The sequence below is a fragment of the Battus philenor genome, unplaced genomic scaffold (assembly GCF_028537555.1).
Source record: "Battus philenor isolate CCGP_79_NKW_IND1 unplaced genomic scaffold, ilBatPhil1.0.hap1 SCAF_25, whole genome shotgun sequence".
NCBI classification, from domain to species: Eukaryota; Metazoa; Arthropoda; class Insecta; order Lepidoptera; family Papilionidae; genus Battus; species Battus philenor.
Window position 1 is genome coordinate 9,428,047 of NW_027181688.1, and position 15,657 is coordinate 9,443,703.

At 34.7% G+C, this 15,657-nt stretch overlaps 1 protein-coding gene across 7 annotated transcripts in view; it reads left to right on the plus strand.

Moving 5' to 3' along the window:
* Positions 1-15,657, plus strand: part of LOC137924833 (uncharacterized) — an 89,944-nt gene that overhangs the window by 27,902 nt on the left and 46,385 nt on the right. For all 7 annotated transcript variants that reach the window (XR_011107613.1, XR_011107614.1, XM_068768205.1 and 4 more), the window contains exon 2: positions 5,434-6,339. Coding sequence is in view for 5 of the 7 variants with exons in the window: in XM_068768205.1 (XP_068624306.1) it covers positions 5,722-6,339 (618 nt within the window). In the remaining 2 variants the exon portion in view is untranslated. The remainder of the gene's footprint in view (positions 1-5,433; positions 6,340-15,657) is intronic.

Sequence of the window (15,657 nt, forward strand, 5' to 3'; positions counted from 1 at the left end):
TCGACGTCACACTTCAAGCAAAGAGAAATAAATCTTCGTTGACGAAGGATGTCGAATGTGCAACAAGACTAACTCATGCGCATGTGGGAGATCCCATGATATTATTCTAGCAAGTGTGTAAATAACCATGTAACTTTAACAATAAAGCATGCTGTAAAAATTTACCACCAGCAACAGCCATTCAATTTACCTCACACAATAATATTTTATTACAGTTCTCTTTACTCCTAACGTTCTTTAGTCCTAGAGACATTGTAATAGTCGATAAATAATGTGGTTAGTTTTAGTCACTAAAATGCTGTGTTTATGTAATTTTAATATTATACAGAACATAGCGGACTTACCTATGAACGATGTTACACAAAATATTAGGGGAACCGGAAAATAATGTTGTTTTTGAGCATGTCGGTAGTTGATTGTCATTTGTTCGTTGTATATTAGATGGCAAAAGGTTGTTGATGACGAAGGTGAATATATTGTTGATTAAAAGTGAAAACTTGATATGAATGTAGTCGTGTGAATTTAACTTAAGAAAGCGACATTACTTTCCGGTCCCACTAATGGATTTGAATTTAAGAGTAATCTCGAAAAAAAAAGTATTATTGTACTCAATACAATAATTTTTTTAAATATTTACATAAACAAAATATACTTTCCAGAAACAATAATTGTTTATGACTCCACAAATATAATAAAGCATTATATATGTTTAATTGAATCTTACAAGAACATGCAATGACATGTAGTACTCGTAATATGCATTTAATAATGTTGCAACTGAATTAATAAGGCAAGCAATTAATTGTTCGCATTATATAAGAATAAAAATTTAAATATTTACTAAAAATTGTGTTGAAAATAATACATATACATAAATATTTTCTCATTCTGGTGTATAGCAGCGATGCTACACTTTTTCTAAAATTTAGTGGTAGTAATGTTAGCAAGGCAATATAAATCTAATATATAAAATTCTCGTTTCACGGTGTTCGAACTTGAACTCCTCCTAAACGGCTTGACCGACTTTTACTAAATTTTATATGCGTATTCAGTAGATCTGAGAATCTGCTACTATCTATTTTTCATACCCCTAAGTGATAAGGGTGGTCCACCCCTAAATTATTTTTTTATTTTTTAAACAATTTTTTTGGTTTTTATTTTATTATGATACAGCATACAAAAATACATACAACCTTAAATTTTCACCCCTCTACGATCAACCCTTATTTTTTTGTTAATAAAAACCCTATTTTTTTTGCAAAACAACGTTTACGGGAACAGCTAGTAATAATATAATAAGATACAGTTGCCCTTTCGAGAGTCCTTGAAAGGATTCTACCGATGAGTGACAGTTCAAACCGAGATCTCCTCGTGGTCCTAGAGTCTATCATCTGCCGAAACCATTAAGGACCTTAGCACCCTCCCAAATATTAATATGAAATCGCCCGTGTTGAGGCTTACCCTTACTTTAAGCTTTGCTACCTTATAAGAAGTCTAAGGCTTAGTGCCCACTGCGCTCTGCCGCCTTGAACCCGCGGATTCAGTAAATAGCACAAGATCAGCAGTGTAAGTTAGTTCCAAAAAAAAAACATAATTTTTTGAAATGGTTTTTATTAATAAAAACAATATTTTATCATTTCTCTGTGTATATAAGTGTACCCTTTGTAATATGAGTGTAAAGTGAACTAACTGATCTGGCTTGGAAAGATACTTCACTCGCACCGGACGCCCTTGACCGTTTTTGAACACGACAACGAAACTTGCCATCGGAAGGTTGCCAAGATCAATGTTAAAGTTTCGATGCGTGTTTTCGACTGCACTAACGACGTATTTATTAAAAATCCCTACATGGAAACTAAATAAGAAAATATCTTCTTGGTAAATTATTGCTAATTCATATTTCTTTTTTGGACCGGTCTGCTACCCAAGAGGCATGTTAGATTTCGCAGGTTCGAAGTTTTAGGGTGAAAAGCGACTACCTTAAGACCTCTTTCAAGGTAGTAAGATCGAAGGCTTTCCGGTGACCTTCAAAACGGGCAGTTACATATTACTGTTTTATCGGATTAGGAGGTTGCTTTTGTCGTCAGGCGGACGCTCCATGGAATTACTAGGCTTAGGTGCCATCTTAAGGAGACCTCTGCTAGGGCTGTCACTCGTCGGTAGAATTCGCTTAGCACTCCAAAACAAGGGCGCCCGAAAGGGCCGAAACTCGACTTGGTTGATCTCGAGATTATTGTTGCCTGGCTAACATTACTGCCACTTTGGAAAGCATTAAATGTAGGAAAAGTGTTGAAAGTAACTCTAGGAAATCTTCTATATAGTATGATTATACATAGAGCTAATGACATATCTCAAACAAGTGACAATACATTTTTTTGACAACTTTTTAAAATGTATTAATATTTCGGTGCTTATATAATTTGTTACTATTTGGCTCTATCTTAATTTACCTATGTCAGGTATGTACGTTTTGACGGATTGTATTTTCACAGATTAATTACTATAAAACATTAATCAATATTACATGAAGATAATTGTAAATTTAATTACTCAACGCGCTGGATAGACGTATCGAAATGTAAAAAATTCCATCACGTTCCACACGCTCTGTTGAAATATAAAAATTGGAGGGTAACGTTGATTTTTAATCTGTCTCCAAGAGCGGGAAAATTTTTACGATGTAGTTTTTTTTATTTTTATCACCAACTGTAAATTGGTTTTGCTGTACAGTTTTATGGCAAATTGAATTTTCCTACAGCGGCCGAGTTATCAATTCGCTACGTAGTATTTATTGAAAAGAATTAGTGATATTATTTTCGTACTCAAAACAATGCCATTTTGAAAAGTTTATTGTTGACAAAAAACATAACCTACATATAAGAAAAAAAAATTGAGACGATTTTTTTAAAGTAAAGCGTTTATCGATGTTCTAGTTCCCTCTCGCAAAACGTTCATTGTAAGAATTTAATAAAGCTTGAGACAAGAATAGCATTAACGTCTAGAAAAAGCAATAAGAATCTTAAATAAAAGAATAAAACTACATTTTTCTCTGCTAATACATTTTTCCCAAGATGTATACAAGTGAACAATATAAATGATACAAAGTGGATGATAATATAAACAAATTAATAAAATGATTGCAAGTGTAAAACCACAGACTACACCTGCTTGTGCGTAGGTAGTCTGAAAATCGGTACTCTTGTTTATTTTTCTATTAGCAACTCATTATAAAAGTTATTGAAAGACGTTCAATGCAGGCCGCTTACAGTTGGTCCTATAAGAAATCTTTTGAGGTGGCCTATGTCCAGGAGTAGAGGTTTTATAGCTAAAATTATGATAATGACGAAGTATACATCCGATATAGTTAAATTAGTCTCTTATACTTGCATTGAAACTAATTACCCTTATATGGTTTCTTAAAGTTAATGGTTATAGTACATACGTTAATCTATAATTTTTAAACCCGTATACATAACGATATATGATCCGAACATTTATATGTCATGTCATCGTCATAATTTTAAACGTAAAACGACATCTTGGACATAGGCAACATAGACGATTCCGAAGACTTTAACAAGGTCTTTTAACATCCACCCGCAAGGTGTCCTGTGTTTTGCTTGCTTACCTGTGGTCTCCCTTTTAGATCCTCAATCCTTAAATGCATAATGTTGAAAAACTACGACATACCACTTGAATGTAAAATGAGTTGAATTGATGAGTTGAGTTGATTGAATGAATGCTTACAAGTAAATACATATTGTTGTATATCTACAATATAAGGTTTATTTAATAAATAAGTATTTAAAATATTGTACAAGTTTTTTTTTCTATTTTTCTCTGCATTGTAGTGTTCTTATCTGCAAGATATATATTTTTTTAAAGTATAGATAAAAGTCATGCTTTTAAGGGTTAAGGCCTTTAGCCATCTGTTCTGGTGCTGTAGTCTGCCTATTACTTCCACAACTTCTCATTAGTGGGACTTAGTTAATTTCCTCCGTTCGTCCTTTTCACACCTATTATTATTTTTATCTGAGTCCTTTCTGTTAAGTTCCAAAGGATTTCGAGAGGCGAACACATTTCGGTAGGCGATTCGTGGGTCGGAGGGCGATGTGTCTTTTTGATAGGGAGTACCGTACATTCATTGACAGCAAATGAACATGCACACCTTTAAGGTTTTTATGCCTGTAACCAATCATCATCAATAGTGTCGACTGATGACGAAAGGTTCTCGAGTGGAGACCACGAACTGGCAGTTATGGCGTGGGTGTCTTCCAATAGGTGGACCAATGACATAGTTCAGGTTGCGGGAACTCATAGGATGCTGGTGGTAGCGCGGGACCTCTAATGGCCATTGGCGGCGACCATTATGAAAGTTCTGGGTCTTGCAGTGGGCGTCTATCAGCAAATATGCTGGTAATGATGACTTGACGTCATAGATCACAGTCTGTAAAACTCTCATCAGTTCTTATAGTCCTGTTTTAAATTCATCACCTAGTTAAAAGCAGTTAAACATTAGCTATACATGTGTATCGTTTAAATAGGCATCGATTCTTTCGTTCTTGACACTGGCTAAGTAATTAATGTGTCCATACGCCATATGGTTAAAAGCTTATACGTTCAGAAAGGTCAAGGATCTTTAACTCCTTGCGTCAATATCGACTTTAATATTGTCAATTAAAAATAAGTGTAAATTATTATGGTTAATATTTGTATAAAATATTTTAAAAACTATGTGTAAAAGTTGGAAAAGACAAGATGCAGACTGGTTCCAACTAGTCCTTTTGGAAATCCTCGGTGACCTTCCGTTCACCTATTATTTTTGGGACAGGGACTTTGATTTCACTTAGTTTTTCAGTAAAGTTTTGTTTATTTTTCTTCTTTCGTCCGTTAGTATATCTGGCATTCACCACACCATTCACCACATTTTTACAATCCTTCTTTTTCATACTTTTTGTTTTATACCCTCCTTTAAATTTTCTTTCACAATTTTCATTTGATTTTTCTTGTATGTGCCTGCTAATTTTTACTTAACGTTATTTCTTCCTGTATTATATATATGTATTTATGTATGTGTATATATATGTATATGTATATATGTATATATATATACATATATATATATACATATATATAAAATTATCATTAATTCAGAATTAATAAATAACGTAATCGTTAGTAAAATTAAGAAATTAGGATTTCTACATATTAAAATTAATTATTGTCTACTATCTGTCCTTGCAGACTTTCGTACTGCCAGAAATTATTGGCCTGTCGCATTGAAATATAAATGAAATAATGTACCATATTTCGAAGTGATCACTATATACAGGGTAATTGGAAATAGGTGTAAAACCTTTAAAATATTTACATCTCTCACTCTGTATATGAACTATTTTCATGAATTTTATTAATATTATGAATTTGTTACAGAGCTTCGAAGCAATGAATTTGAAGATTTAAAGCAAGGCACTGCACCGGGAGAGTACATCGCACAGCGATAGAAACCACGACTAAATACGAACGAACGAATACTGAAATACCCTAATAAATAAAATGTGTTCATTGTATATTGTTATTGATTCATTAAAGTAAAGGAATAATATTTAATGAAACGAACTTGAGTATGTTATTTTAGAAGGCAACATTAAATAGAAAGAGAGGCGTAGAGCGAGACGGAGAGCTGCGTCCCAAAATAGTGCGTTCGGAAATAGATAAAAAATGTCGAGCTCAGTAACGGAGGGCGAGGCGGTGGGGACGAACGCCTCCTCATGGTGGTGGGAACCATGGAAAACTATGGCGGACCTCGCGGAAGCCGTTGACGATCTCATATGCAGTTTCGATTACATGGACACAGCTATGGACAATCTAGTCATGTTAATATTTATATGGATAGTGTTCTCCATCATTCTTCTCGGCGTGGCCAAGTGGGCATACGGGAAATTCGGCCCCAAGGCGGCGGAGGTAGAGAAACCCACAAAACCGATTGACGAACCCAAGAAGTCGACAGCGAACGAAATAATCACCAGTTCCGACACGGTTCTGGCCACCAGCGCCAAGGTCAAAAGCGGCTCCTTCAAGCCAGCTAAGACCAGCTTCGTGCCAGCGACGCCTCCAAACAAGAAACGCCTGGGGCGCATGTCCCCTGGGCCCGAGCAACTCACCCTCAAGAAGCATCAGAGCGTAATCGTTCCCACTTGTACAGGATCTGACCCCATCAGCGTCACTTGGGTCAATGACCTCCTCACCTGGTTATATAACGATCTTGTTATTGTGAACGACCTAGTGCAACAATGGATTTTCTCTATGAACGAGTTCTCCAAGAAATCCGTCGAGGAGGTAAGATATATTATCTGTACTATTTGATTAAAAATCCTTAGCTTCGACCTCCATTAAAATGCAAATTTAAAAATGTTCTTCAACTAATTACACGATGAATGATACCTATCAATCTTTCTACATTTTTTCCCGTCGCGCCATATATTCAACTATTGTTTTACTCAACAATTGCATGCGAAAACGAAAAATGTTTAATGACAATTGATTACTACATATTTGTAAATATAAGCTGTTCATTTTTATATTTTTGTTCGTTTTTTTATAGTCCAATTATCATCGAAATTAGGAATCATTTTAAATTAACAATTATGTTTTAATATTTATAAAAATTATATCAAAATGAAAGTTAAATTTTCACAATTGTATTTGTAATAACAGTCAACAAATAACAATAATAGAATAGATCTTATTGATGAGTTGGTTCTATTATCGGTTTTCTCGACTGACTCTACCAACAAGTAAAAGAAACTCACTCAGCGAGACTGTATTCCTTTTGAAAAAATAAAAGCGAACACAATGTGTTATCTTCTATGAAGTAATTAACAATGTAAGACACTATTACATTATTGCACATAAATATTCTTTGAGGTCTTTTTTGTAATCTAGCGAATGGACCCTTCTGAAAATTATCTGGGACCCTATTGTAAAACGTATACTTTTTTCATATAAAGATTTCATAGAACTCAAGTATTAGGTATCTAAATCAACATTGTAAGTTACGATCTGTTGTAATTAGAAGCTGTTTTTTCGGTTTTGACAGAGTTATTAATATATTTATTTATAGAAGCACAGTCACATTTAAATTATTTATAACAGTTTTAAGCAGTATATCGTCCGAACCGAAGTCACAGATATCTCGAATAATTACACGTGGTAGGCAGGACATGGTTCTCAAGTGGCGACCACAAGGTGGTAGACCCGGCTACCAAATGATGCAGTCATGGTCGCGGGAAGTTGGTAGATGCGGGCATCGTAAGACAAGTCTTTGGGAAAACCAATGCCTTATAGTAGGCGTGTATCGTCTTTTTTTTATGGCCCCCGCTATTGGGGGCCTCTCGTACCCCCTATCTTTTGTGAGACAGGGACTTTTTGGGCAAATTTATTTAATTTTTCACAGAATTTTTTATTATTTTCTTTCTCTTCTTTCATACTTCACATTGTCTTTCGGTCTATTCTTTCATTCCACAATTCTACTGTCTTTCCCTTTTGCTCTGTATCACCTTTCATTCATTGATCGGCTGATATGATGACGCCGTTCGATGATGTGACAATAACATTGTGTATAACATTAATATTATTTTTAATGGAATCAGGCGTTACCTTGCGTAAGTCCATAATAAGTAAGAAAAGGACCAATATTTAGCCACTTCCGCACATGCAGTGGTAGTCGTGCAACAAAGTGCACCGCCCGCCAGCCCGCTGGTAAATGCGTATGCGGCAAGCAATGCGAATCACACAACCGCCACCGCCAAATTACTCAACACGTGTTTCACCCCTCCACGAGGCATCTTCAGGAGTTATGTTACACCGATTAATGCCAAACACAGAGTCAAAAACTCTGTCTTTGACACTAATTAATATTATTGTATAGCTTAGTGTTATACACACAACAAGCATACGCTAGAGACAGATAACACCTTAGGAAGTAGGAGAGGCTGAAAACCAGGCTAGTACAAGTTGAGGTCCCTACTTTTCTCTTTGGGCTAATGGTGATAAGGCAGTATATTAATTTTTATTTATTTAAATTTACGTGAAGCTATTACGAGGTATATTTAGCCTCGCGAGCTATCATTATAATGTACAATATAATTTATCGCACAATATATTCAACATTACGTTCTCTGTTTACGTAAAGTTACGTGAAAATAAACCGTATTATAGTTTATCTTGGCCGTAAATATTCCCGCTCTGGGATTAATAGGTCAGATTAAAAAATTCAGTTCAAGAATTTCTTGAGCCGATTAGTTCAATTTACACGGCCGCGAAGCGTGCTTGAAGACCGTAAAGGTAGTGACGTCACGAGAAATGCATATGAGTAATTAAGATTTTTTTAAACCTAGTTTATTGATGTTACACCAGACGTGTACATTGTTAACAAAATACTGGCTGAAAAGTGTTATTATGGATATCTGTTATGAATAATTCTTTTTTTTTTTTGTTATATGTGGTAAATAGTTTATTGTTTATACTAACCTGTGGCGAAGCGAATTTTTCTAAGACAATAGACGAGATTTCAGTGACAGTTGTTGATCACCTACTGCTATTAGCGCGTCTTGGATGAACTACGTATTTACAGTAAATCGGGGATTCCCAAACAGTTTTTGGCAACACACTACTTTTCTAAAATGAACTGTACATAGGTATTCTCATTGAAAAAATATTTTAATATTCCTATCTCTACTTTCGATTCAAAATACCTACTAAAAATGCGATTCATCAAGTGAGTTTGCATTATTTTCTCTTCCGCCTTAAGACGTCCACTAATAAACGTAGAGAAGAAACTTGTATTCAGCCTCTTTGGATGACTTTAAGGTTTTGTTCACTTGTGAACGACTCATGCTCCTAGTCCGTGGTCTCTCTCCACGAACATAAGATCCCAACAGTCAACAGTTTTACGTGGTATGTGATCTACCTATGTCCAGTTCTATTTGCCAATCCGCTGGTTTATGACGATTATTTCTTATTATCTTTATTATCTTTCCACCTCCTTATTCCCTTTGATCTTGTAGATAAACAACTAGGAAAGCCTTCTCCGTGACTCGCTACGGTTAGTTAATATAAACTGGTTAGCAGAAAGTTACTTGATGCGGGATGCGCAAGCGCAACGTGACGATATTTGGGGGCCTATCTCTTGTAGTAAACGTCTGTCGACTGATTTAATTAAGATTTATGATAATAACTATTGTCTTATAGATATATCTTTAAAAATATTTTAGAAATGTATTTTCTATTAGTACAGTTTCTACTGATGGTGTAAAATTGATTCAAAATCTCCGACCTTCAAAATGTTATTGCCCGAGTTGGCTCCAGTGTTCGCTTTGTTTACCATCAAGGATTATAAATGGATGACACAACCTATTAATTTATTATTAGTACTATATACACTACACACTGCTTGTCTAATCATTGCAATGCAATCTATGCTAGGTTTATAAAGACGTTCAATGTTCGATTTATTTATATAGTAACGTAGTGGTTTTAATACTACCAAGTGATAAGACGAACAAACAGATAATCACTAATACAGACCGTACACGAATACTTCATTTTAAATTAAAAATTAAATATGTTAATTCTAGGTTTTTGTACGTATACTAGTGAATTAATTTTTAAATAACATACATGGCGGAAAGGCAACTTTGATAAGATCATCCCAAAAACTCTGGGTGCTACCTCTTCCAAAGGAGGATTATATCTAGCTTTGGACTAATGTTGAAATAATGACAATTATTCAAAAGCCGAGCTTAAAATAAACCGATGACAACACGGTGAAGAAAGATGTTAGTACGAGTATAGTTTCTTAGTGGTCGATATGCCTTGTTGTTGGAATCGGTTTTTAGGTTAATAAGTTTTTATTTGACATTATACAATTACTGAATGAGTTGCAACACATGTATCAGTTTGAAATAAATAAGATTAACTTTGAAATAAAGAAGCATGAGATATCTCCTGCTCAGGAGCGACTAAAATGTGGTCATGGGAAAAAAAACATATTTGCTTATAGCCTTATATATATTGTGTTTTACTTTAATTAGAAAATTATGTTAAGTTTATTCAATTCACCATCAGCATAGTTTAAACATTTATATATATATAAAAAATCGAGAGATATTTAAAGTAATTGAGGTGTTTGAGGTATCAGTTTTCTAGTCCAAATTAGCATAAGAATCCCTGGCTTAACAAAAATACGAAACGTTAATTTTTTTAAATTTGTTTGACGCGGACCTGTAAATTTACATTTTTTTAGTTTTATTATGTAATAGCTGAACGCTAGAAGGCAATTTTCCATATTTTGATAAGGTACAATTATCAAAAAATACAATTTAAAACGTTGTCTAGTAGGTACAGGCTATATCACGTACGTCGAAGCCAAAACGAACATGTCAAATCAATTGTGCAACAAACTCACTGTATCGTTGCCAGGACTGTTCATACCTTTGTGTTATATGTCTTCTTAGTCAAACGATCAAATGCTTTTTGATACGTACATGCTACATAATTTTTTATGTAAATCAGGAAATCAACTAAATATTGTCCTCAATTATTTAAACTAGTAGTTCCCATAGTGGCCCAGGTTAACCCCCAGAGGTCCACGAGAGACTTGACAAGGGTCTACGTTGACTTGACAGAAAATGGGAGCTTTTTATTCGTAGGCGGGAGTCCACGAATATTTATCTGGTTTCGTTAGTGAAGAACTAAATGTAGACTTCACCTATCAATATAGGAAATCAATATAAGATCTTCATGAAAAGCTCAGCGATTATTATTTGTAATAACTTTCATATTATATTTTATATTCAATACAATTTATCGCGCTGCCGTTCGAAACGCATGTTCAGACGCGCAAACGGACTAAATTCATCTTGTGTGTGTTTGTAAACTATTAATTAGTTGGAATTCAGGCACAACTCAAATTTTCGTAGTTAGATCTAATCTTCACCTTTTTGAGTTTTAGGGGTATGATAGAAATGTTGCATGAGGTCCACCGGAACCGGCTGAATTTTGAAAGTAGCTTATGAAAGAAACTGTCAGAGGTCCTTTGGTTTTCCATATGGCCCTGCTATAGAACTTTTCGTTCCTTGTTCTTATTTTAGGGACAGTACTATTATTATCAATTTTTTTTCATTTTTCATTTTAATTTTCACGCTCTCTCTTTCATCTTTCACAAATTCTCTCTTTATAACTTCTTTTATTCACCACATTTCCTCGTATTCTCACAGCATTTATTTATATTTTATTTACACATAGCCTCCCACTATCAGACAGACAAACTCTGGTTTAAACGACCTAAAGTAACTGATATAGTTTAGTTGACCAGCACCAGTTGAAGTACCCGTGGGCATGTCACAGATGTCCGCTGGAGCCTTAAGGTTCTAGAGTAGACCACGGACCGGCAAGCGACCATAAACCTTTAATTAATACAAAAGTATACCGCGATGTCCGATCGATAACCCACAAACGACATATTTAGGCAGCATCATAAAACGCGTGTCCTAGATAATTTTACAGTTCACTGGAAATACCGGACGGTTGCGAATAGATGACGAAATTCCGTCTCCGAATATATCTTGTATGATTCGCGTTACGAAGAAAGAGAGGCAGACGTTATGTGTTCTCAAGATAAGTTCGAAGCTGTTAGTATATTATTGTCAACTGACAGTTACAAATACAGTTCTACTACCTTTCGTTTAAAAACATAAGTTTCTTTATATTCAAATAAAATATAAATATACCATCATCATCATTTCACCGGTTGGATGTTCACAACTGGACATAAGCCTTCCCTATAGATTTCCAATAATACCAATAGGAAACGTCTTTCGACGACCTTAGGTATAAAAAAAAATCACCAATATTTTTTTGATTGTTTCTGCGTGTTATTCTTAAGTAATATTGGGCAGTGGTAGCACAGCGGTAAAGACTAGGGCTTGAGATCGCAGGTCGTGGTTTCGATTGCCGGGATGCTTTTTATATGATTCAATTTAGTGTAATAATTACATAAGATTACCACTGCTTACAAGCAAATTCCAGAGGATCGGTAGCAGCGTCCTCTGCGTACCATAACACCATACTGCGATAGCCAACTCGCCTGCCAAGCGTGGCAATTATGACATGGACTTCCCTCAAAGATGTCTATGGTCCCACCATCTCCACCAGGAAGTCTAAGTTTTGCAGTGGGCATCTATAGGTTAAATAGACGATGATGAAGTTTCTCAATTAAAATGAATAATAATTATCCATTTAAGTGTCAAAAATTATTTAACTATAATATAATATCATAATTATAGACCTATAGGTTTCATGTAGGAATTATAGAAGAGAAAAATATAAGATGATATGTGATGGATAAGTATTTAGGTTTGTAACGTATGGATCGTGAGTCGGAAATTCTATCTGCGCATGCGCTTCCCGTGATCATATGGATCTGCAGACTAACAGCTCTAGTAGTAATAAGCGGTAGAGATAAAATTAACTAAAACTTTGAAACACGTAACATGCTTCAAATAACATTAAACTCGAATAAAGTTATTACAAGCGAAATGATTGTAGAGTCGCTTGGTGGTCGCTTGGTCGCCCGCTGAAACAAAGACAAAATATAATATAACGCATATTAATATACATAAATATCAGGGGTAGCCAACATTTGGCTCACGAGGCACAAGCAGCTTTGAAAGATTATTTGTGGCTCGGATAAAGGTACCCAAGGTAATTTTTCATTATTGTGTCATTGTATTAAAAAAAATATATTGTGAAAATTAAGCACTGGCTAGTGTTAACAATCTGAAAGAATTAATACAAATTGCTGTCACCGCTTGTTTAGTTAATTTTAAAGAATTGTCATGAAAATTAAATAAATTAGTTTTAATATTTAAATTAAATATACTTATTTTGTTACACTTGTTATACGCTTTCAATAAATATAATTTTTATGATTTTTTAATGCTTTTTTGCATATCTGAAGTATTTAAAATCAATTCCTTATTACCCCAGGTATATATGTATATATAAAGTTTATTTAAATGTAATTTACTATGTGTTTATATAGTAAAATCTAATTAATGTAATGATTTACGTTTTGCGTATTTTTTCTTTGATTTGGACCTTCTTTGAGTGTAGAACTAATCCACTTTATTCTATTAGCGACTAGTTTGTAAGGCCGGCAGAGTTTTCTTTTCATGGCGGATCCTCTCTGTTTCTTTGACAGTAGGGTCTGAACTTTTTATAACTTTTCACGAAGTATCCAGTTCATCACCACTGTAATATAAAAGCCTGGGTAAAATCATAAAAACTTAAGCATTATTATTATAATAGTAACATAACTTGGCATATGATTTTTTGAATTCCCAATACTCCGACAATATGTACATATACTCCTGTTTATTGCCCTATAAATTATATAAACATATACTAGCGTTCAAAAATGTCTGTCGTTAGTGATTCAAGTATTTTTGCCATGTCAAAAGAAGTTTCAGAATATTGTGACGCAGATAAAAAATAATTTCGCTAGTTTATAGGCGAAGCCTTTATAGTCTGCGGACTCTAAAGGTTATTCTCGCAATAAAAGATCGCCCTTAAAAATGTTATTGTCATTTTATACGCGTCGTGAGTCAAATCGTACAATGTATGTTTGAAATAATGTTTTAGACTGTAATTTTAGCAGACTACACACACATGAGCATCGTCGTCGAGTTGACAGCTTATCGGTTTTTTATAGGATGCACTTTGGAGAGTGCTCGAAGGCTCTTTCCGAACTGACTGAGCCATCTCCATTCCTTTATCTACTACTAGGGGCAGGCAAAAGTTTCATCCATACATTGTTAACATACTCAAAAGTCGAACTCAACGGTTTGACAGCTCGTTTTTGGTGAGAGTCGCCAAGATTTGGAACTACCAGGATCTATTTTTCCTGATAAGTTGAACTCTGGAGCCTTTAAAAGTAGAGTGAACAGGTTTCTTTTGGATGGGCGTGTACCACCCTTGTCTTCATCTATACTTTCCATCAGATGGAAGACAAACGTCTATTCCATTACAACTTTATAATAAATCTTAACGCTTTTGTATTATGAAAATATGTAACGTTAACGTCTTCATTTGTTTTTATTTAAATTTAGAAGATTTTAAACTGGTACATTATGTATATTTTATCGTTGAAAAAGTAATGTAATTTAAAAACAATGTACAAGATAACTAGTGGCATACTTCTACATTTCTCTAACGTGTAAAACTTGTTATATATGGGATGATTGAAAATGCACTAACGCGGTGAATGTATGGCTCTTTTATTTTTTCTTGTCTGCTGATAGACGCCCACTGGAAGGCATAGGCCTTCCCTTATAGATCACCAGGGTGACTTCCACTGCCCGCTTCCAGCGACTTCTATGTCGTTGGTCCACCTAAAAGGGAGTCTTCTCGAGAACCTATCGCACCCAACGGCAACCGGTTGCACGACAATGTACCACTTTAGACGAGTAATTATTCGAGCTACGTCATTCTCTCATTCATGATTCGATCTCGCAGCGAAGTTCCTAGCATAGCGCTCTGGGTGACCTTGAATATATTCTTCATTTGCTGTCAATTAATATGTAACGCACCCTATTATAAAAATCAATGGTTTTTTGTAATAATAAATAACGTGATTGTAGCATTTGAAATTCGAATCATTATATATTAAAATTAATCATTGTTCACTATCCCTGAAGAATTTTTACTGGCTCAAGTTATTTGCCTATCGCATTCCAATAGAAACTCTTAGTCTTAAATACATAACATTTTTTTTTGCTTCTGTTGTTTATATTGTATACATTGGTAATGTTAACTAGACATATTCCTACAAGCAATAGCCAATATTCTCATTTTATTACTTTTTTTTTCTCTTAAAAATATTTTTTGAATCAAATTATAAATAGCATGAATGGTTACTGGTATTGATACTAACATATGGACAGTATAGGCGGTGTGTTACCAAATTTGATTGGATGAGATATCACAGACATATTTAAAAGTATATTCAAGTACTAGATATGTTATCTGATCCTCTCAATATATACGGTAAATATCGTAGTTTCAACTTTGGTAGATAAATAAAATGCAATCGATTTACGAATTATATCTAAAAAAAAACCTACAAAATGAACACGTGACCTTGTGAAGGTCGTCGGAAGACGTTAGATGCTGGCTGCTTCCAACCAGTCGTATTGTAAATCACTGGGGAGCCCAACGTCCAGCGGTGGACATCTTACAGGTGAAATTTTTGTGATTTATGTATATACAAAGTGTAGAGTCGTCGTTTCAGTCTATGGATATCCATTGCAAGGTATAGGAGGCCTATTCATAGCGGCATGTGACCCTAAAGATATCAATGGCAGATATACCATAATCGCCACGCATGGTAAGCGGGTTGGCGATTGCAGTATTATCATATGCAGAGAACGCTACTTTCCTTCCTCTGGAAACTTTCAATTAATGCACAAAGTGTAAATTATATAAGATTGTATCGCGAAAATCGAACTCGCGACCTATGATCGCTAATCTTAGTCCTCTGCCGCTACGCTACCACAGCTCATAACGAGTAAACGAGTTAAATATTATTGTTACAAA